Source organism: Sturnus vulgaris, chromosome 1 (genome assembly GCF_052056855.1).
Source record: "Sturnus vulgaris isolate bStuVul1 chromosome 1, bStuVul1.hap1, whole genome shotgun sequence".
Lineage (NCBI taxonomy): Eukaryota > Metazoa > Chordata > Aves > Passeriformes > Sturnidae > Sturnus > Sturnus vulgaris.
The window spans coordinates 34,957,762-34,981,861 of NC_142243.1; the positions used below are offsets into that span (position 1 = coordinate 34,957,762).

At 38.8% G+C, this 24,100-nt stretch overlaps 1 protein-coding gene across 5 annotated transcripts in view; it reads right to left on the reverse strand.

Annotated features, from left to right (window-relative positions):
• Positions 1–24,100, reverse strand: part of ANKRD28 (ankyrin repeat domain 28) — a 119,488-nt gene that overhangs the window by 70,828 nt on the left and 24,560 nt on the right. For 2 of the 5 annotated variants that reach the window (XM_014893877.2, XM_014893874.2), the window contains one exon: positions 974–1,057. In XM_014893877.2, the coding sequence (XP_014749363.2) occupies positions 974–1,057 (84 nt within the window). Of the gene's footprint in view, positions 1–973; positions 1,058–2,148; positions 4,077–24,100 lie in introns of those variants that run through there. The other 3 variants (XR_015803181.1, XM_014893866.2, XM_088163667.1) reach the window with 3 other exon arrangements.

A 24,100-nucleotide genomic window follows, 5' to 3' on the forward strand; every position in this document is an offset into this window, starting at 1 on the left:
TCTTCAAGACAACAGGAGGGCTCCCTTACACTGGGACTTCTCAGCTGGCATTTCTCATCTGTAAATTCTGCAGAATGCTTTTAAATGACAAGAGGGACATACCAAACTAAATATTTGCTTTTGGTTTACATCTCTCCAGAAGAAAGTGTAAACAATCATCATGGTCTTAAATGGGCCCCAAGGTAGCAACTACATCTTAGCCTTTGCCTTTTAGCATCACTCTTGTTCTGAGGCATTTGGAGGAGAAACAGCTATATACATTCCTGTAGCATGAGTCCTAAATACTCTGTGTAGTTTGCTGTAATAATCAAAGCAATTTCTAATCCATGTAAAGAGTTTATGCTCTATTATCTTTCATAGTGTCAAACACACATATTAGAATTTTAATAGAAATACAGTAATTGCATGCTGTTTAAATCTTGAATTTCACCCAGTGGAACAAACTTAGTACCATTTCAGTAAAATTTTTATGTCTGCAGTGCCTGAGTTTGCAGCACTGCAAAATAAAAACACAGTTTCTCATTCTTACTAATATAATCATTAGGCTTCCCTTTGCAAAATCCACTATTAAATGTACCTACTGAAACACCAGACTATGTTCTTATAATTGTCTAATGTATACTATAGGCTATATTCAATTTAAAAACAATTCAAGTCTACATAGCATCACACTCAACCAGTCTAGCTTTCTATAAATTAGTTTGATGCAACTGCATAAACAAACTTTGCAGTTACCCAAGCACTGCAGAACTAGCATTTGCAGGGAATATAAAATTAGGTCTTCACTATTCTCACAAATCTGCAAAGCTATACACCTCATTTCCATTATTAAGTGTATGTATAGGCTTTACTTAGCCTAGAGTATAAAATATACAGCTCAAGAACTAGCAACGTTTTAAAGAGATTAGTATAGCAGAAAGATACAACAAACACAATTAAAATATATTCAAAGATAATGATATTTTGATTTTACCTGAAAATTAACATCTTCTTTCTTAAATATTAGTGCTCGAACTTCATCAGGATCTCCATTAAATATAGCTTGAACCAATGGTGGCTAAAATGAAGAAAAAACACATCTTAAAATAAACTCCATTTTCGGTTTTAGTGATACACATACAGTTTTTTTTATACATAACAGAAACATAAGGTAATGACAAAAATCCCTGTTCCAGGCAGGAAAACAGCACCAGTATTTAGAATCAAAGAAACTGCAAGTTTTAGAAACCTCAAACACATGGACATCCTCTAAGTCAATTACATATATACGTGAAAGAAAATAAAAAAGGAGCTGAGAAGGACAAGCTTATAACAGCTGAAAAGAGAATGGCTCAGAATAAAATTAGGGCTGTCATTACATGCTGCAAATTCTATACAGTATAAGCAAACAATCCTCTTTTACATTAGCAAGTGACTCAAGTTACTGAAAGTCTTTCACCTGTTTAGACAGAGTGGGAAAGTAAAGTGCATCAGATAAGTATGGTAACAAATTCACACTCACACACATCTATTACTAAATATAGCAGGATTTCTTAGTAAGTAAGAAAAGCTGCTGAGGTATGCTAGCAAGATTTAAATCAGTCACTTGACAGAATAAAATAATTTAAAGCAATGAAAGCACAGTCCCCAGTGTTGATCATTTTCAGAAAGTGCTAACTTGAATCTAAGTTATACCAGGATTGTGACTTATGTTAATTTTTATTTTAGCTTAGAATTGCTCCTGTTCGATATAACTATATACTCTATCAGTTCTCAAAATAAACACAGCATATTATTATAATACAATGATCACATCAGCTTCTAAAGTGGTACTGCATAAATGTACTACTGAAGAGTGAGAAGTGGAGCAGGGAAAACCCATTTACTTCAAATGCATTTCCCCAAGCCCTTTAAAACCCCCTGCTATTACACAAGAATCAAGACCTCTTCTTGCTGCACCATAAATAAGGTTACACAAAATAGACTGGACCCTTGCAAGCATAAATTTTACCACTAAGTTTCAGCTTTTTCCATCTTTATTACATGCCGATTTTATCACCTTGTCTTGTTTCAATGTTGTACATATTAATATTAATCTTAGGAATATAGCTATTGGTATTTGAGACAGCACTATAAGCAGGAAACAGGCCAACAAACAACATGCCTTACCAGCACATTTCCAGAGGGTGATGGATGTACAGATACATTTTCCTGAGGTAAATTTGAAATAAATGTGGGAGAATCATCTTCCTCCTCCTCCAAAACAACAATACAGACTCGACTCATTCGATCCGTTTAAGGAAGCAAAAGCAAACAAGAAAATGCCAGCAATGGTATTTCTGGAAGCAGACTGCAGGTATCGCAATAGTGACCATAGAGGAAATACTTTCACCTGTTTCACATGGCCTCACGAACTTGTGAGTGCTACTGCTGGTGCCTTAGCATTTAGAAAGGGACATTGCAATCCCCCCTCACAATTCATTTTCCACACTTAAACACCATGAGATGTTCAAGACGCTGCTGAAAAAAAAGTTGTTCTTTATAAAATAAAAAGTCCCTAAGCATCGAAACCACAAAAGCAAAACTGTGGAACAGCTGATAAAAATATCCCAAGATCCAATTCCATTCGAACAGCACTCACTGTCGCACACAGCTGTCCTTTCAGGAGCAAATTTGTCTTTGTTAATGTCACAACTTCCACAGCGTCCTTCTACCCCCACAGTGAAGTCATTGTTGCAGAAGACGACTCCGTCCTGCAGAGGACGGAACAAGGAACAATTGCCCCGGGAGAGACGGCCGCAGCTATTCCCGCTCCTGCAAGGTCAGTTTCAATCAGCCCTCACGGCTTTCTGGGCACTGAAAATAAACGCGCCTCCCGATCATCCTGCCATTCTACAGCTTCCTTTCTCAATGTCAAAAACAGCGCAGACACAAAAACACATCTCGGTTCGGCAGTTGTTCAGGACGTGCTCAGAGGAAAAGAACTCTTTCCCATGCAAGAAAAGAGCTGCAACGTGCAGCAAGGCTGCAGCACATTTACATGCGATGAGTCAGACCACAGGGACAATGAACTCCTTGAAGAATCTTGCCGGCTGAATCCAGCAAAAGCAAAGCAGCCGGTGTTACTCCGTCAGGGACACGAGCAATGCGGAGCGTTCCTTTTTCCTTCTCCAGGCAGTAGCTGTGGCTTCTCCATCAGGAATGCGTAAGGCAGAAACACTGTTGAAGAGGAATGCTTCAGCAAAACAAGCTAGCTACTGCACACAAAAGCTCAAATTACTGCCTTAGACGATTTCTGCAAAAGCAGTTCATCATTCAAGTGTTTCTTTTGATCACCATGTGAATGCAGTTCCCATGATAGTCTTCATTCAGATTGAGAGGGAGGAAAAAAGGGGGGGGGGAGGGAAATCAGACTCTGTACATCTTCTCTGAGCCAACTTCTTTATCCGAACATCTGTCACTGCGCCAACCTGGTTCTCCGGTTCTCCTCTTCAGCTAGAGCTTCTGCTTATCAGGTTTTTTCCTTGACAAGCGCATTACACAATCAGCAGATCGCCTCGTAAAGCTCCAAGAGCAGCGGGGCTGTCCGGGGCGGCAGGAGCGGCGCACCAAGCTCTGCCCGAGCAGCAGCCACTGCAGCCTGCCAGGCTGAAATGCCTCGTAATGCTCACATGTCACACTTACCAGAGCACCAGCCACCGCTCCCAGGGCAACTTCCTCTGGCACCAAAAAAAACCCGCCTTTTGCTTTTTTTGGGGGCAGTCTTTGCAGTCTGCGCCAGTTCGGTGACTAACGCAGCTGAAAACGTAAAAATTCTATAACTGAAGAAAGAACGACTGTTTAATATTTTCCACGAAAAGCCGCAAAGAAATGTGGTGTACTGGCTCTGCTGACTAACTACACTTTAGGCAGTAAACAATTCCAGCACTTTTAACTGCTTTCATATGGCACTGGTCAGAGCAGCAAAATAGTCCTCACTTAACTCATTGAGGACAACAAATGCCCCACATAAATCCTCTGAAAATTAAAATATTAAAGCAATAGGCTGACTGTTAAAAAGCCAGCTATTAATGACCAAACCCGTGGGTTTTTGCAATTAGTACAGACAAACACAACCTCAACTTGAAAAAAAACTAGATCAAGTATAATTAAAATATATTATTATTAAAATATACCATAATAATCAAGTATAATCTGAAGCCCTACAACTTGCTGAATAAATACTTCAGCTTGAATCTGCCTAAATGGTGCTGGCTCGTGGGTGTATTATGTAAATGGCTTCTGTCAAAAGTTGCTGGATAAGCTTCAGTGTTACAGGAACAGAGGGAGGGCTTTTGCTCCTGCTGTGCAGCAGGAAGGCAATTCTGATGTCCTTCAGTGGCAGCTAAGAGCAGAATTTGTCAATGGTGAGCAAGTTTATAGCTCTTCAATAAAGTATTTGCACTCAGGTTTCACACAGGAATCCAGGCAGAGAGAGAGACAGGTTTAAATGGTGTGTAAATGGTTTGGCTATAAATAGACATACTGAATTCCCACCTTTGGGGGCCACAGGCAGGAAAAGCTTACATGAGTTCTTTTGCAAAAATGTCTACAGTAGCTTCATTGCAACATAATAAATTGCTTAAACATCTCCCTTTCCCCCTGAAACTTTATGCAGGTGAAAGTTTTCTAAGTGCAAAAGAGTACCTTGTCCAAGGGCTCTCTGACCTCAAGAGTCCTGGCCTGGCAGAATATAGCACCAGATTCTGATTCATCATGAAATTTTAGATTAAAATTTCTCAAGACTAACAAATACCTTTATAAATATATTCTTTGCATTGTTTGGTCTTAATTACAAAAAAACCCAATGATTTGTAAACCACACTGCTTTGTTCTAGCATTTCAGCCATTTATTAAAAAGCAACAACACAGATTCACATGAGTACATATGACAACTCTTGTTCTTCTTGGCCACAGCAAAACTAGTTCTAATATACTGTGGACATCCTCAAAGCTCAACCATTGCAACACCCTACTATCTGCTACGGAACACATCAACCACAACATAGAAAATAGCTTGCTTTCTATTTGTGAAAAATGCCCTAAGCAACAGACACTGTAGCTTGTTTGCATAACAGAATATGCATTAAAAAAAATAAAAATCAGGTTTTATGTGTAAAAGCAAAATACTGGAAAAATCCATACTCAAGCTTCATATGATATACACACACATTTGCTAGATAATGGTTTTGCAGCTAAGCCCATATGTTCAGTGTAAATGAACACTTTTCAAGAGTCAGTACATTTATACAGTAAGCAAATGCCAAGGGTTCCATATGCTTTGTTTGGAATTACCAACTAGACACATTGCTAGATAGAGATAACACCTAATTTAGTTCAAATTATCTGAACTTGGTCCATTTTTTACCTTTGTAATTAATACTTCAAAGTCAGCTAGAAATTCAATAGTTACCTTAAAAAGTACGCTTTCACACTCAGTTATTTGTGCAAATTCAGAACATTTTAATATACTCTGATAATTATTCTAGAGATCTTAGATATAATTATAATACAATTAATATAAACTGTTTCCAAAAGCAAGTTAACATATATCTCCCCTAAATTGTGCATTTTTGAATTGTGACATTACTACAGAGAGTTAAAAGCCCGTATGTCACAGTTTGCATTAGAAAGAGAACCAACACAACTGAGTCAATATTATATTGATTTCTATAGCAATCCAAACCATGTAAGTAAGCAAAAACACCCTACTCACTATAGGACTGTTTGTGTGTAATTGCTTCCATAACCAAAAGAAAATCCAGTTCTGGATATTTAATTTTCGCTCACGATTAACCAGCATTTCCCCCTTACATCCCCTTCAACCAGAAGCCGTGCCTTCACCTCAATGCAAATAGCACCTCTAATCACCTCTTCTTTCAACTTCAGAAAACCATCCAGAGTATCTTCTGGTGTACAAAATGCAGCTTCTAATGTTACCTACGAGGTCTTCAAAAAACCAAAAGCTTCTACTGTAAAAAACCAAACTAAGGTTCAATTTTTCAGCAGCTTATGTAGACTAACAACTTTCTGTGTAGAAGAGTTAATAGTAATAAAGAATGAAAGCAGAGGAAATTCAAGATGATTAATTTAAGCTTCTGTTCCTGAGACTAATTTAGGAACCGTAACAGAACTTTGCGAAGGTATAAAGAACATTGCATCGCAGTTTGTATTAATTAAACTTAAAATAACTGAAGACAGCAGGTCATCACCATCCATCTTCTCCAAATGTCATCTATTTCCAATAAGAAAGCTTATTAAATGAGATGTAGGAAAGAAGGCTCAAAAATGGCCTAACTTTTAAAAAGAATGCCATGTCTACAGGGGTTTGAGTGGTGATCTGATGACCTCCACAAGATCTGTTAGCAAAGTAAGATCTCCACACTTAATTCTCAAAAAGAAGTGCAATGATGATATGTATTTTTATGAAAGTAAAGGCTTTTTTTGTTGGCATGATAGCTGTAAGAAAAAAAGGCGTTGTAATTTTCAAACTACACTTGTCTTTAAGTAAATCAAGTTTCAGGAGTCTGTAATGGGTGCGTATAAAGAGAATATTTTTTTATAACCTGCAGGTTAACAAGAGTCTGTAATGGGTGCATATAAAGAGAATATTTTTTTTATAACCTGCAGGTTAAAACACAGATGTCTGCCATCTTGACTAGACAGAAAAAAACATGAACTCTAAATCACCTAAAAATAACAACCTTTTCTATAGATCTGCCCTCTTCTCTAGGAACAGCAGAACACAAGACTGTAGCAGCACTGCTGATGACACCAAAAACCAAAGTACATTCAGTATCAAAGAATCTACTCAAATAAAGATTTCTCTCTTGTCAAGCAGCATTTACTAAGTTTTTTTCTGGGCTGAGGTTAATCCAAATGGTTTCAGGTAATATTTTATATGATTAAAAGGATCTAGGAAAGGAAGAAAATTGTTCTCTCAGGTTCCAGTAAAAATGAAAAAACTTAGAACCAAGTCATATATTAACTCTGCAAGGCAAATACCTAATCTGTGTATTTCTTCAGAAGAGAATGATTGCTTTTAACAGCTACAGCTCTAAGTAAAGAGGCATGCCCCTGTATCAGTATAAGCTGATTTTATTACATACAGACAGAAATGAGTGTTCAGCATCACCATGAATATAATTTACAATACTTCTAGAATACTTCTCATGAGTCACTCATCTGAACTCCTCTGCTGTTTCCTCCCCACTCCTGAGGGAATGAGGTGGAGTCAGGAAAGAGAACAGTCTAAAGGAAGAAATTAGTACCTTTTTTCCCAGTTTTGCTCTGTTTATTCCAGAGCATCTGCAGAATGATTTTAACCCCTGTACTCCACAGTTCTGCTTCTAAGAACAAGCAAAATAGCTCTGCTTGCACCTCATGATACCATAGGCAATTCCTACTTTTTCTCATGCAGTTATACAGGCTCTGTTAAGTTGAAGAACTATTTCACATGGTCACCTATTATCTTTGAACACTAGGGAATTAGTAAAATCCAGTATCTGAAAAGCCATTTCAGCTGAAACTGAAACACAAATACAGAGAAAAAAACCAATCCAGCATTCATTCTAACTTTTCTCAATTGGAGCCCCATAAGACAATTTCTAATAAAAAATGTCTGTGATTCAGACATAAACTTCAGTTGTATACTTAAACAGCCTGTAACATGTTAAAAATATAATCTGTTCAAAGAGCAATAAAGCACCTTGAAAGTGTTAGAAGTCTAATAAGCAATTTTCTGTTTAAGAATTCTCTTTTATATGTCTGAACAATACACCAAGACAAACTCTTAGCAGAAGGACCATACAGCCATCATAGTACAAGGTAAGTAAATACCTGAAAAAAAATTATCTCTGACGTCCAAAACATGGAGTCTAACAATCAAGCTGTGCACAGAACAAAACCCAGAAAAGCAAATACAACTCCTATTTCTCTTAAAAGAAAGTAAAAATATGAGGGTCCTGCATCTTCCAATATGTTTTCTAGCTATGATATCACCCAGCACACTTTCCTTTTAGGCCAGATTTAAATTCACTGACAGGAGGAGGCATTTTCCTCCTGTGCACTTTCAGTGTACAACCTTGTAATCAAAACCAACAAGTCATTCTTACATTAACACACAGTACATAAAAGAAGTCCTACAATCTGTCTAAATTCATAGTGTCAAGGTACTTTTTAGAAAATGTGTATGTTCAGATTTATCAGCTGCACCCAACAGCATCAACCTCTGTCTTTTGAGAAACAAAAGGCAGCTATTACATCCAACAGCTTTTCTAAGTAACAACCACACAAGTCTGATGGTGGTATTGTCAGTCTTGTAAAATAGACTAGAAGTCAAAACTCCTGTTTCAGGGAAAAGAGACCACAAAAAGGTGCACCTATCCATATGCATTGCTATAAATAGTTAAGGTAAGTTTGCAACCATGAAGAAAAAGATCTTGACAAACTACTTTAGCTACTGTGGTGTGGATTTTTGACAGAAGACAGGTTGTTTTTTAAGCAATTTTTCTTTTTGGGAGAAGGTAAGTGAGAGAAAATGACTTCTGTTGGAAAATGGAGAAGATATTATCTTAAAATACCAGCTTAGTCAAAGAGAGAAGCAGGCAAAACACTTCAGCATTTGTTAAACCCACACAGACACAAAATTATTAGCTGTACACTTAAGGTTTTTGCAAACATGACAGCTTATGAAAATGTTTTCATAATAAAGCAAGGCCCACAGGTTTGTTAAAAGTAATTCCACCTGTTGGCAGAGCAAAGGCAGAAAAGACACTGATAGGAGCAATTCTTCTGGGCCTCCTTAGCTCCTTCTAGCTCAGATCGTGTCCAGGGCCAATTTTGGGTTTTGGCACTGAAAAATAGCATCAATTACAATAACCACCACAGTGTCCTTCCAGGAATAATTACCGAGGGCAGCAATTTCAGCTGTGCACACGAGCACAGCTAAAAGCAGAGTTGATGAAAACAAAACAAAAATCAAAGGCTCAGTCTCAGCAGTCCCCGTTTGCTCTTTCACATGTCAACCACCTTCTCCCAGCACACCCAGCCCGTTGCTGGGAGGTGAGGCTGGACAGGAACGCCAACAAGAGCAGAGCAAAAATAACAACCCAGACACACTGGAAGACCAACCCACTGTCACAGCTGGCACTGACAGCCTGATGCTTCAGGGAACAATGCTATTACATTTTCCCAAGGAGAAGAAACAGGTAGCTTGGCTGGAGCAAATGAACGACTGCAGAGTTCCTAATTATAGTTTTATATCATCTATCACCTTGCTTTGAAAGTGTTTATACCAATACTGTACACACTTCTATAAATTAACTAAAATATGATCCTACTAAATTATATTAGGGCAGCTGGTGAAACAACTAAGATAATTCCCTTTGGGCCTGTGGGCACACACATACACTGAGAAGAATTAGCACATCTCCTTTGATCTACTTTTCTACTGATCTATAGTCATGCTCACGATGAACAGAGGAAGTGCTGATTTTACATGTTTCCTCTTTGAAAATTTCTTCCTGCAATACTGTTCCTGCAGAGAAAAAAAAAAAATCAAAAGAATCAAACTCATTATTCATGACAGAAAAACTAGCCCACATTGCAGAAGGTCAACATAACATTGCCTTATTTTTCACCATGCAATAGATTTGCTCTTCCCTCTTCAATAGGAATTAAAGTGTTTGTGAATAGCATGTGGGATTCAAGGACAGACACTATAACACACAAGAGCACCACAAGCCCCTCAGAGGCTGCATCCTTGAATACCAGAAATTCCTTGGGATTTTCTAATGTATGGCATAACAGGCTTCTTCTGTCTCTGATGCACTGAAACCAATTCTCTATGTTTGTATCCCAAGGAAAAGAAGCAATTCGCACCTGGCAGCTGATTACTCAAAAAAAAAACATGGGAAAAGAACAAGTCCCAGTTTCCCTGGATTTGTATGCTTTTCCAGTTGAACAAACTGCTGTTTCTCCAGCAGATGATTAGGAACACATTACAATCTGTCTGTAGGGCTTAGCTTTCCCAGAGAGGCTCATTTAGCTGGATGGGATGTAAACCAAGAACCTTTATTCTTTGCTCTTTTTCTAACCTCGGTTCTTTAGCTGGAAGGTTGGAAACCCTCGTAAAGGAAAAGCAGCACAATGCAAAACACCCAGATTCAGCACTGGACAGTGCTGGTGTTGAGACTGAAAATGAGGAGGTTGTCACTGGAGACATGAAATCTGGCATAAAGTTTATCATTTCCTCATTAAAACTGCTGGGCTGCCATGCTGCCAAGCTTCTGAAGAAGAAAATGGTAGTCAGATTTCTAGAACTGAGAATTGCTCTGCTGCCTATGGTGAGTAACTCTGATTCAATCCCAATCTCCACTATATTAATGACATATAAAACATTTCATTGTAGTGTGTTTGATGAGCTTGGGATGACAGACAAACCAGTTAGTCCTTTCCAAGTCACATCAAGGTTATCCTTCTAATACCATTCTTTAACACAGATGCACCCATTCTTTTCCTTTTCCTCTTTTCCCTGTAAAATTCACTAGCTAACTAATTTTTGCAGCACCATTTCAGTTAACACTGGAGTATGCATCATTTTTGATACTCTAAGTTACGTAGAAAGAACAAAGAAACCTGAAATTGGCTAAGAACATATGAAACTACAGAGGAGATGTGGGTTCATAAAAAATACCTCAATTCTGGAAGATAGGAACAGTAGCAGGCAACCATATAAAAATGTAACTCAAATTCTAGCATTCTACAAGACATTCTACACACTTGAAAAGCAATTCTCATGACTGAATTTTTATCCTATACCACTTAACACATTTTAGACAGAAAAGTCAAATCAGTTATGCCAGTCAGAAGAGGACTTTCAAAGTTTTATGTCACCAACCACATCAATCCTTGTGGGTAAGTTGCCATCGTTACAAAATGTTTGCTTTTATACATTTGTCAGAAGTTCCTATGGAATTCCCACATGACCAAAATCAGCGGTGGTTGGGAGTGCTCCACCAACATTTAGGAACTTGAGTCAGAAACACATACCACTTCCACTCAGACTATTATCTGGGAAACACTAAAAAAAATGATTCATACAATTTTGAGCCATGGAAGGGAGGAAACAAACATCATATTCAACTATTTAAATCCTTCACTGATGACTCACATCAGTTTAGAACATTTCCAGAACCAGTTGCTTTTCTCAAGTAACAAACAGCAGTTGGCTATTAAAAAAAATAAACAACAGTGATAGACCTGCTTTCAGCAGAACCATTCAACTATCAAAGAATTAGTAAAAAGGAAAGAGTTGGGATTTTTTTTTTGCCCCCTCACCTCCTCCCAAAGCACAAAACCCAAGAAGCTCAGTAGATGTATCACTGCTAGCCAAGGTCAGAAAACTCACTGACTTCTAGCTGCTAATTATGCTTATTTAAGTTTGACTTTAGCAGTATTTGCAAGAATCAGCTTTGACATGCTGCTACAGCAGTCCATTACCTGCCTAATTTCAGCAATATCTGCAGAATTTTATCTTAGTCTATGTTTTGCTTGGACTCACATTTGTGTTATTTTAGCAGCAAATACTAACAAAATGTAAATCCAGTTACATAAGCAAGAAGATATGACCAATTAAGAGTGAGAAGTAATGAACATCCTGTGAAAAACTAAAAACCAGAGCAGAACAATGCAACCAAAGAAGTGTTAAACAGGACTCACTGGCTTCCTAGTGGTTAAACGACCAAAAGGGGAAATAACACAGTTTGGACTGAGGAACAAAGATACAACCTAAATAGGAGCAACTATACAGTACAGGCTGCTTTACCTCTACTAGAAGGGCAGCATCAGGAAGAGAACACTTCCAAATCTGACCATCTTAGGGAAGGAAAGTCCACTCAGCTTCAAATGTATGTCTGCTATTCACTCAGACTGATAAGTAAAAGAACTAAAATGTATTATCTAGAGGAAACTATTTAGAATGACAGAGTGATAGCAGCATGTATTTTCAAAAAGGACCACACAATTTCTGCTATTCAAAACAAAGCTCTGATTTTGTCAAGAAGAAAAGGACTACAAAATCTGCTCCTTCAAAGTATCTATTCAATACTTTAGCCATTATTGAAACTCTCCTAGTAGAAAGTCGAGGAAGTCTGTAATACTGAATGGAGGAAGAGGCTGAATTTTTTCATAGCTTTAAAAGAAAACAGAAAAACTGTGGCCTTTAAAAGTTTCTGCTCAGATTTTCCAACCCATTAGTCACGTGATGGTACAATCTGCCTACCCCCCTCCCTGTTCCCCCCAGGGATGAGTACTGTTGCAGGGAGACAGGAGGCAAAAAGAGGGGCACACTTTAATGGTGAGGGCTTTTTTCCCAGGATGGAGTTTGCGAGAGAAAGGTCCTGAATACATTAATTTTCTTATGAAGATTTAAGTTTTCTTTTAAAGAAAACTTTTTAAAAATAATTTCTCTCTTGCAGGAGAGTTATAAGAGTTGGAACAAACTTTTAAATAAATATTTAATTATTATAATACTAAAAATGCATATAGTATTTCTACTAGTGCAGTACTTTTAATTAAGTTTTGGGTAGATAGAAATAGACTTCTGTGACCACAGAAGCCACAGTTCAGCTGGCTTGCTCACATGTGAAGTTTTGGTTTCCATACATACCAGGAACTCAAAATACTGTACGTAAGTGAGCAAAATGATTCCCAGTTGCTATGGATACCACTTTTTTCTTCTCTCTTCAGTATGTAAACAGTCAGTGGCACTGTACACAAATTATTTTGATTATCTTTAAAACAGCGTGCGTCAATAGCTGCCTCAAGCATCAGGATTTGCTGCTTGGGAAAAGCTAGACTTCCTAGAAGTTTTCAGGAACCCCTTACACCTCCCTCATGTCCAAGAAAAAGCTCCTTCCTGGCAACTGAAAACACTCTATAAAACACAGCTGGATAAAATCCACATATTCCACACACACACACGTACAGGCACTACTACAGGACAAGAGAGCTCATCTAAAACTTCTGCAGCTGCCAAAATAGATGTGGCTTTTCCCAAACTGAGCAAGGAGAAACACAGCTGCAGACAAAAAGTCTTCCCTGCCTTCTTCAAACCTTCCAAGGAGTCCTCCTCACAATGCCAACAAGGGAAGCAGCTCCCAGGAGGGTTCTTACACATCACTACAGGATAAGAGTCACTCCTTAGTTACTTTTCCTATCAATTTTTCAATTCTCTATTTAGAAGATTAAAAAGCACTGTGATTAAAAATCTATTACCAAATGAAATTTCGTAAAATACAACAAAGTATTACTTTAGAATGCGAATTAAATTCTTACCACCCTAGAAATCTGTTATTTGTAGGCTGTTTTTTGTTGTTTATTTTTAAAGTGACATTTGTAAAAGTGTATTAGTCTGATTTTAACTGCTGGTCACCAGACAGACTCTTCACTCCTCCCTTCCCCACATGATCCTTGCACATTCACATCCCTTTCCTGAGCCAGCACAGGCAACTTGTATGACCCAACTGCCCCTATTTACTTTTTTTTTGCTGGTGATCTGTGAGCCAGCTCACCATGGGCCAGCAGCTGCCACAGAGCAGTGGGAGAGTCCAAACTACTCAGTGCAACAGACAGTGATGAGATGGCTTTGCAAACCCACACACCCATGAGCTCCCCTCATCAACCATGTATCAAAACTATTCCATTCATTGTATTTTTCTTAAAATATCTCAAAACAGTTTTCATGACACCTGAACTTTTCCAAACTTGGACACTATTACAACCAAGTATATCACTCCTTAAGTTCTTTCCAGTTACACAAAAACATAGTTATGTAGAGAATTCTAAGTTTCTCCTCCCATGATTTAATAAGTAAATTGCTCCTAGTAAATTTTCTTTAAAAACAAAAAGCATTTCACAACATAGAAATTTCACAGATTGTGTTAATCAAACTGTCCCTACAGTACTAACAGTATTTATAAAGCATATGGCTTTATAAAAAACATCCTAGAGAATTTTAGGGCCCAGACTTCAAGAAAAGCAGATAAAACCAATTATGTATCCAGAGTCCACAAAATTTATGTATTAAATACAAGCACAACAAGATAGTTACAACTTTTACACAATTATCCATACATGATCTGAAACTTGTGGGTTTGGGGAGGGTTTAGTATTTTTTCAATCAGGATTATTTTGGGCTTCATGCCTTCCAAAATCTTCCTAACAGTGGCTTCAATCAGTTATTTATTCAATTAAGACGACACCTAGAGGAGAACTTGTAAAGTAAATTTTGGCATTCCCAAGAGCCAGGAAATTGCATTATAAAGAAATGCTATCATACAGAATCAGAAAGATGGTGTCAAAACACAATATATAGTACACAAGACACATGAGCTGCATATTACTTATTCAAATTTTTAAGAAAATTAACTTCTATACACTCCTGGCTCCAAAATTCCTTTAGGATTAGCTATCTTAGAACCTACCAATAACCAAATCTCACTCAGCAAATAAGTGGTATAAAGAGGGAGAGTATTTGGTCAAGTTTTGTGGCAAAAACGAGGCCACAGGGCATCTTGTATGCAATTGTTTTCTACCTCTTCTTGGCAAGACAACTTTTATTTTATAATAGCATTATGAAAAACAAATGCCAGATTTCTAAAAAATATAAATATGATAGGAAGATTTCAATATTTAGAAACAAGAAGCCAGAAATACGGTTAGGAATAGTCTTATTTGATTGGATCTTACATACCAAGCTGTGGAGTTTCTTCCCCAGAAAACACCTCATGCAACCAGCATCCTCATAATGCAATGAAGAGAAACATCACTGAAGTCCTGAACTGGTTTGCAAACTAAACTAGAGTCCAGAAATACATCATCTTGGTTGAAAAACACCACATAACTATGAAAATGTAACCTTTAAGTCATGCAGATATAAATTTTATAGCCTTGGCTCAACTGTCGTAACCTTCTCCCCTAGAGATTATTTCAGTCCCTAGGAAAAGGCATCTAACTATTTTTTCAGAAGCGTTGATCATCCAAGTTTCTTTTTGGATGTACACTGACACCTCATGGCCATTTAAAAATACTTAAGGTCTACACTCTCTCAGTTCTATTTTTCTCTCTTTTTTAAAAACTCTAATTAATTTCTATTTCTTTTAATGAAATGCCCCCTTTAGAAATGTCAATCTTTAGTTGACGCTATTTGGTCTATTGTTCCTTTTCTTTTAGTAAGAAACTACTTAGCATTAATTTTTGATGAGCAGTGAGGAACTCTGCCCCCCACAAACACTGAATCATGGAAGACAGAAGGACAAGGCACCTCTTCTCTCCAGCTTCAGACCCTCCAAACTGCAGAGAAGTAACCACAGCTACTCTAACTCTCCACAGAACAGAGACCAAGAAGACAAATAGGACTACTGCCATATGAAGAGAATGAGACTGGAAATGTTCCTCCCCAAATGACAGAAATAGCCTCTGGGTAAATTTCTGGCACTACGCAAAAGCCTTTTACTCTTTGAAGTACACGGAAACCTTCAAAGTCACACACATGATTACCTAAGAATATTAATAAAACTCACTACTTCCTCCAGATTCTCATACTGGAAGTAGAAGTCTGTTACTTTTCACTCTTTCCAACAGGGTGACATGTATTAAAAAAACCCCATACTTCTGCCATCTTTCTTCTTGATTGAGAACTCTGTGGCATGTCTCTATAAATAGTCAAGTCGCACACTACATATCTCAAGACTGATAATCTGACAAACTACTCCTTGCTAAGTAAAATTATAAAGTCTCCAATTGCAAAAAATAAAGAGTAATATATATGTAATAGGTCTGTAATGTTATTTGCTAGGGGTATTACCAACTCTTTAAAAATACTGTAGAGCTGATTGAATTAACATTATCCAAGAAATGTTAATATCCATGGAAAAAAAAAGACATTCTTTTGAAATATTTATCTTTACCTAAATATGCAAGACAAAGCCATTTAGAGGATATTGTCAGTTCTTAAAAATGAAAAGCAGCTACATTATATGTTTTCTTTAGAGATGCTACTTCAAATTTTTTGACCTTCTAAGAAAGAATACTTCAATTCTGTTCTCTGAAGTATTTATAACATTAATGAATACAATATTAATACTTTGGCAAAATCTGCAAAACCTTCAATTTTTGAAAAATCAAATTATTAAAAGCAAATGTAAAAATAAGCCTTTAGTCCATCTCTTTACCAAACCTAAGGGAAGAGGAAAAGATTCTCAAGCATTTACTCTTTACTTAATACAAGCTTTGTTTTTGAACTGGAATTCCCATAGCACTAAAATGTGATCAAGAAGGACAAAAATATTCACTTTCTGTATCAGAGAAAAATCCAACCAACTTCTTGTCCCACAGAACTCCTGTCTTTAACAGAAGAAACAAACTGCCAGTCAGCATATTTTTACAACATATTCCCTCCCACCCCTGCCAAAAAGCAGCAGCTGATAAATTCCATTCATTGTGGAAGGGAGCTTATTTTTCAGTCATTACTATCCCCATCTGGTCAGCAGCAAGGGAAATATCATAAGTAGTCACATTTATAAAAGATTGAAATGAGGTCAACTTGAAGTGCACACTGGAGAAAGAAACCAAGGTAACGGACTTAAAACTTATTCTGCTCCCCATTATTTGCATTAAAGAGCTACCACAACATCTGCACAACTGCTAGACCATACATACTAAGTGCCACAGGCATCCAGCTTTTGAACTCAGCCAAAATTCAGATTCAAGTTTTCAGTATCAGGTGCCAAAATCATTGTAAAAATATAGGGAAAAGAAAAAGAAAATTAAAACAAACAAACAAAAAAAAACCCAAACCAACAACGAACCTCCACCCATCCAGTATACTAATATTAGGAGAAAATTAAATTTTATCTTCATCTGTTTAATCCACACAGTAATTGAAGTTATAGCACCCTAAGTTTATATAGCAGTACAGTATTTTATAGTTGGTACTGAAATTTTGAAAGGTCAAAGAAACAAACATCCACCATTCGGGTATCCATTACACACAAATAATGGGTATATTAAAGCCTCTTATCTGTACCTGACCAATGTGTTTGGATAGCTTGTAGCTGTCTGGTAACCCAGCTTCCTGAATAATTTACCCCAAAGAACAACTACCAGGCATAAACAGTTCCCATATCATGTATAAAGTAGACTGCATGCTCCACCCAAAAAACCAATCACCCATCTTTCAGCAAGTGCATTTTGGAAATACTGTAGCTAGCAATGTGTTTCCAGTATTTCTAAATAAGGACATGCATCACTTTTGTATTGGCACAAGAGCAAAACAAGGTTTAACAACTACCATGGTTTTCAGTTTCTAAAGTAAACCACTATAAGCCATCATTTTCACAGCCACTTCAACCCCAAGGAAGATGTAAGGATGAGAGGGGGAAACCAACACTTCTCCCAGGACATATCATAATAGTATGATTTGTATTGAAGTTTCTCTAGTTTGATTCCACATGTCAGTCAAGAAAAACAACCACCAGACATATAAAACTGTAAAAGATCAGATGTGGGGACAGATCTGGAACCTGATCTTCACACAGGCCCCAAATTATACGAGGACATCTACACCACAAAGCAGCTTCCAGATTTCTAGCACGTGATGTTCAGGAACTAAGAGAAGATGCAGCTCTTCAAAACTGAAAAAATACAACTGGTACCAGCAGTACAAAACAGAAGTTACTTTTTAATTATTAGTAGTAGGACCACCAAAAGACATTTAACAGGATGATTAAAGAGGTATAAAATCCACTTGATCTTCAGTTCAAGATTCTTAGGGCAGCCAGGAGGGTGCACAGCAAGCTCACTACCTCAGACATGAGGAAGGCAGATTTTGGTCTCTTCAAGGATCCCCCTGGTTGTGTGCCATGGGATAGAGCACTAGAGAGCTGGATGATATTCAAAGACTGCCTGTTCCAGCCTCAAGAGCAATGTATCCCTACAAAGTTGAGGAAATAGTGAAGAAGGCCTACATGGATGAACAAGGAGCTCCAAACAAACAAACAAACAAACACAAACAGCTTACAGAGGGTGGAAGCAAGGACAGATAGCCTGGGAGGAATACAAACGAATTGTCTGAACAGCCAGGGATCTGGTTAGGAAAGCTGAAGTATTGGCAGAAGTAAATCTATCCAAAGGCATTAAGGGTAAAAAAGAAAACTCCTTTGGATACATAATTAATAAAAGAAAGACTGGGAAAAACATAGGTTTTCTCAGGAAAGATACAGGAGACTTGGTTACCCAGACCTGTAGAAGGCTGAGGGACTCAGTGACTATTTTGCCTTGGTCTTTACCAGCGAGTGCTCCAGCTACACTGCCCAATTTGCAGAAGGTGAAAGCAGGAACTGGGAAAAATAAGAACCTCCCTCGGCAGGAAAAAGATCAAGTTCAAGATCATCTAAGAAACCTGAAGGTGCACAAGTCCATGGAACCTGGTAAGATACATCCATGGGTCCTGGGGCAACTGCCTGAGGAAGTGGCTAAGCTAATCTATCATATTTGAGAAGTCATGGCAGTCTAGTGTAGTTCTCACTGACAAAGGGGGAAGAGAATTCCCATTTTAAAAAAAGAAAATAAGGAAGCCCAAGGCAACTACAGGCTAGTCAGTCTCACCTTAGTGCCTGGCACGATAATGGAACAGATCCTTCTTTAAATTATGCTAAGGCACATAGAAAATAAAGTGGTGACTGGTGACAGTCAGCACTGGCTTCGCTGAAGGCAAATCATGCCTGAGAAATTTGCTGGCTTTCTATGATGGGGTTGCAGCAGTGGTAGATGAGAGAAGGGCAACAGACATCACCTACCTGGACTTGTGAAAAGCATTTGACACTGTCCTCCACAATATTCTTGGCTCCAAACTGGACAGATATCTGATGGATGGACCACTTACTGGATACAATATTGGCTGGATCGCCTCACTCAAAGAACTGCAGTCAGCAGTTCAGTGTCCAAGTGGAGAACAGTGATGAGTGATGTTAGTACTGGGGCTGGTCCTTTTTAACATTTTTGTCAGTGCCAGTGGGGTAAAGTGCACCCTCAGCAAGTTTTCCAGCAATACCAATATGTGTGGTGTGGTGTGGTGTGGTGTGGTGTGGTGTGGTGTGGTGTGGTGTGGTGTGGTGTGGTGTGGTGTGGTGTGGTGTGGTGTGGTGTGGTGTGGTGTGGTGTGGTGTGGTGTGGTGTGGTGTGGTGTGGTGTGGTGTGGTGTGGTGTGGTGTGGTGTGGTGTGGTGTGGTGGTGTCACACTGGAGTAAGGGATGCCATCCAGAGGGAGCTTCACAGGTTTGAGAGGTGAGCCTGTGTGAACCTCATGTGGTTCAACAAGGCCAAGTGCAAAGTCCTGCATGTGGGTTGGGGCAATTCCCAGCACAAGTAGAGACTAGGCTGAGAATGGATTGAGAGTAGTCCTGGGGAGAAGGACCTGGGTGTGTGGGTGGACAAGAAGCTCCTTGTAACCCAGCAATGTGCACTTGCAGCACAGAGAGCCGAATGTGTCCTGGGCTGCATCAAAAGCTGTGTGGCCAGCAGGCCAAGGGAGGTGATTCTCCCCCTATGCTCTGCTCTAGTGAGATCCCACTGGAGTGCTGTGTCCTGTTCTGGGACACCCAGCACAACAAAGACTCAGGGCTGCAGGAACAAGTCCTGGGGAGAGTCATTAAGTTGATCACATAGGACAGTAGCACCTCTCGTACAAACACAGGCTGAGAGAGCTGCAGCTGCTCAGCCTGGAGAAGAGAAAGCTCCAGGGAGACCTTAGAGCAGCCTTCCAGGACCTAAAGGGGGCCTAGAAAAAAGCTGGAAAGAAGCTTTCCACAAGGGTATAGAGTGATAGGACAATGAGGAATGGCCTTAAAACTAAAGGAGGGCAGGTTCTGATTAGATATTAGGAAAAAATTCTTGCCTATAAGGGTGGTGAGGTATAGGTTTCCCAGAGGCTGTGGACTCCCCATCCCTGGAGATGTTCAAGACCTGGCTGCCTGGAGCTCTGAGCAACCTGGTCTAGTGGGAGGTGTCCCTGCCTGTGGAAGGGGCACTGGAACTGGATAAACTTTTAGGTCCCTTCCAACTCAAACCATTCTATACAAGGAAAGAGACCAATGGATTCTTCTCCTCTTGGGGAAAGTAAGAAAGGCTCTTTAGAGCACTTCAACAACACTATGAACAATTTTACTCTTGGCAACCAGTGAAAATCGAGCCACTTTTCTCCCTGTGAGAACTACCTTAGAGCATACCCCTCAGAAAGGTACAATGTCACAGGCCCCTGCTGGGCTTCAGACACAGTAGGGAATCAGGATACAAAGGCTGACTGCATAGACTGATGGGAGCAGGCAGAGGTTCTGCAAATCTCAGCACCTTCCCTGCTAAGGGACGCCTACTTTCAATCTAATTACAGTCTTGTATCGGTAAACTGAAGCACCTCTGGGTTTCAGGGTTTTTGCTGGTTCTATTTTTTTTGTATGTATTTTTTGCTGGATTTTTTTAAGGTTTCTACCAGTCACAGACCTTTCTTTTATTAACAACATTGTTCCAATTCAAGAAAAAAAAAAAAAAACAACAAACAAATTACTGACACTAGCTGGAAGTTAGGAACTTCTCCTATTCAAGTGTGTATAGTTACAGTGCTTGCACATCTTCTCAGTGAAAATTAAGGTTTATGAGGGTAGGGCAGGGGAGGCAGACAAGAACAAAAAAGCAATACAATGATAATACTCAGCACCTATGCAGATCTTATGCTTCTTAATCATTGGGCTACTTGACCTGACTTTATATGCAAAGTTTACAACTTTCTGGGGCAAGCAGATACAAAAAAGACGCACCTTCTTCCTCACTGACAGCAGAGAAAATTATAACAAATAATTCCTTATAGAGGAGGCTTTTGAAAATATCAGTCACAGCCCAAAATAAATAGCTACATAAACTGAACAGTTTGAGGAGGTTATTCTAGTAAAGATCTGAAAGACTTCTGTGCACCATTTCTCTCCTGAGTTTGGCCATCTATTCAGATGAAATTCTGAATATCATTTACCTTGAAACCCTGAAAAGACATAATCATCCTAACCATATGGTAACTATCACAAACTGAACACCTCTGTTCAAGTCATAGCAACTACAGAAACACTCAGACAAAACAAAAGGAGTATAGTGGAACCATCTGAAGCCCCTACCAGTCTCAGAAGGAATGTGTCTTGCAAAAGAAGGCTTCAATCAAACAGTACAAGTTTTAATAATTTAGCTGCAAACGCTGCAAGTATAGTCAGGAATCCCACAAGCAACACTTACCAATCAAAGACACTGTTGGGCTCTGTGAGTTCAGGGTCTTCCTGAACATCACTCACAAGGGAGATGGGTTCCACTGCACCCCAGCTGGGGAGCCCCCAGCAGCCAAACCCAGGCCCTGCATTGACAGGGCCAGAAGGATCCCATTTGCTGGGGACATGGACTGCCAGGCTGTCCAAGGTCCCAACAAAGACCAGCTCAACAGAGACCAGGGTGAGATCAGCTCTGGGTGGGCTGTGAAAAGCAAATGACTACTACTTGCTTCAGTTTTATTAACAGACTTGCCCATATGGAGCTCCAAGACAAATCACAGCTTTTGGGTTTGATTTTGAAAGTCACATGTTTAAGCAGTAGAAATGCATGGAGAAATAAGGACTACCATGTAAGCATGAAAGGTCTTAATGAACTTAATGAACAAAGTGAGGTTCATGTTCCACAGCATTAAAGCAAAAACTTCCAGTAACTGAAACTACCATTTCATGCCAATCTTCCTCATTCAGTACAAGAAAGTTGTTGAGATGGGAGAGAGAGAAGTACTGAAACTACTTCCTTGTACATCCAGCAACAACTCCTCTGCTTAGAAATCTATCATACTATAATGAACTTTTAGAATGTCAAGTTCTACCAAAATTGTCCTAATATCATTGTTACTGCTCCCAGAATCTGGTGCTTTCAAACCAAAATAATATAAACAATGCACCTTTTCATTATTGGCAAGAAGTATTACTGCTATTTGTTTCTATGTCAAAGTCTACATGAGATGGTATGTGGAATAGGGTAAGAGCATGCTAAGTGACAACAGCCTCCAATTCTCTAACCTGGTGGTAGCAACACAGAAAAAAAACATGTCGGTGCTACTTCTTTCAAAGTAGAGGTCTTCTTCAAAACAGAAACAGCACAGTAAAAAAAAGATATATTAATTAGAACTCATGAACATGCAGCCTGTTGGTCAAAACTGGCCTTCTCAGCTTTTATTCAGCAGTAATAATCTGAAATTATGTACACTAGCTTCTCAGGTAAATTTACTTTTGAAGTCAAACATTAAAAATTGCAATGCTTTTCCAAAACTCCAGAATAGACGACAAATAACCAGTTCTTCCCCAAAAGACAAGAAAAAGATGGGATTTACATCTTCTCTAAGCTGTTTTGATTTTTTCACTATGCCTGGTTTACATATTTTTCCCTCCATAAGTGTTTCAGCTTAGCAAGAGGAATCAACAAAAAAGAGCATAACAGCTTAAAAGCATTTTGGCCCCATCAAGAGCAAAGCAACTACTTCTTTGAGACCTATATAAACAAAAATTACAGAAAGCCTGTGCAAGCTGGGAAGGACAGTGGTTTTATACCACTAAAGCAATTATGCAAGCAAACTCTAATTTAGACTTTTGTCAACAGGGACTATTTTGTTTGGAGAATCCATAGATACTACACTGGCAATAGTAGCATAGGATAATCTCCTCTAGGGATATTCTAGCCCTAGGGGAGAGCTTGACACTAATGCTCTATTTACCGTTTCAGAACTACTTTTAAGTGTAAAGAGTCTTGATCTGTTTTCCCATGCTAGGAGGAAGAAAGGAAGTATTTGAACTAGTCTAAACCAGAAGACAATAGACCAGTCAAGAGTCACTGTCATGGTTAAACAGGAAAACATGCTTCAGTTAAAAAAAAATAAATCTGTAATTTCACATGAAACAACAATGTTTAGTATTGAAATTGGGACATACAAAACAGTTCAGAATCTGAAGCAAAACCCCCCAACATTATAAGAAATAAAAGCAAATGCAACTTCAGGTACAAAGCTAAAACACACCCATGGCCCTAAAGCAGTAATGGAAGTCTACTTGTGTTCCTAAAGGTTTTCATCACCAGTGACCTGCTCCATCAACCTAAACCAATTTTTCTCATGGCTTCTACAATCCACATACTATCAAAATAAATACTATGAACAAAAAAAGTACTGCCACAAACCAGATACTTGTTACATACAGTTTACTCGTTAAATTAAATCCTGACAAGGTTCACTCTTTTTTTGCTTATCCATTTTATTTACATGCCAAAATAGGTAGTTAGTTACCTTTATGCAAACACAAGAAGGACAGAAACACTGCATACAAAACACTAGCTCAAGGTACTCAGTGTACTGGTATTGGCTGGGACAGAGGTTCATTTTCTTCACAGTAACTGTAATGGAGCTGTGTTTTGTATTTGTGATGAAAAGAATATTAATAACACAGGGTTGTTTTAGTTATTGCTGAGCTGTGCTTGCACAGCACCAAGGCCTTTTCTGTTTCTCACAATGCCCCACCAGCAAGCAGGCTGGTGACCTGAAAGCTGGAAGGGACAGAGCTGGGACAGCTGACCCCAGCTGACCCAAGAGATATCCCATGCCATATGAGATCACACTCAACATATAAAAGTGAGGAAAGGTGGATGAAGAGAGGAGTGTTTGGAGTGATGGCATTTGTCGTCCCAAGTCCTTGTTATGTGTGATGGGGCCCTGCTTTCCTGGAGATGGCTCAACATCTGCCTGCCCATGGGAAGTGGTGAATGAATTCCTTGTTTTGTTTTGCTTTGCTTGCATACAATTTTTGCTTTCCCTATTGAACTGCCTTTATCTCAACCCACGACTTTTGTCGTGTTTATGTTTCTGATTCTCTCTCCCATGACACTGATGGAGAAGGAGCAAGTGCCTGCATAAGGCTGAGCTGCCCACCAGGATCAAACCAAGCTAGAAAATGGCAGAATTAAG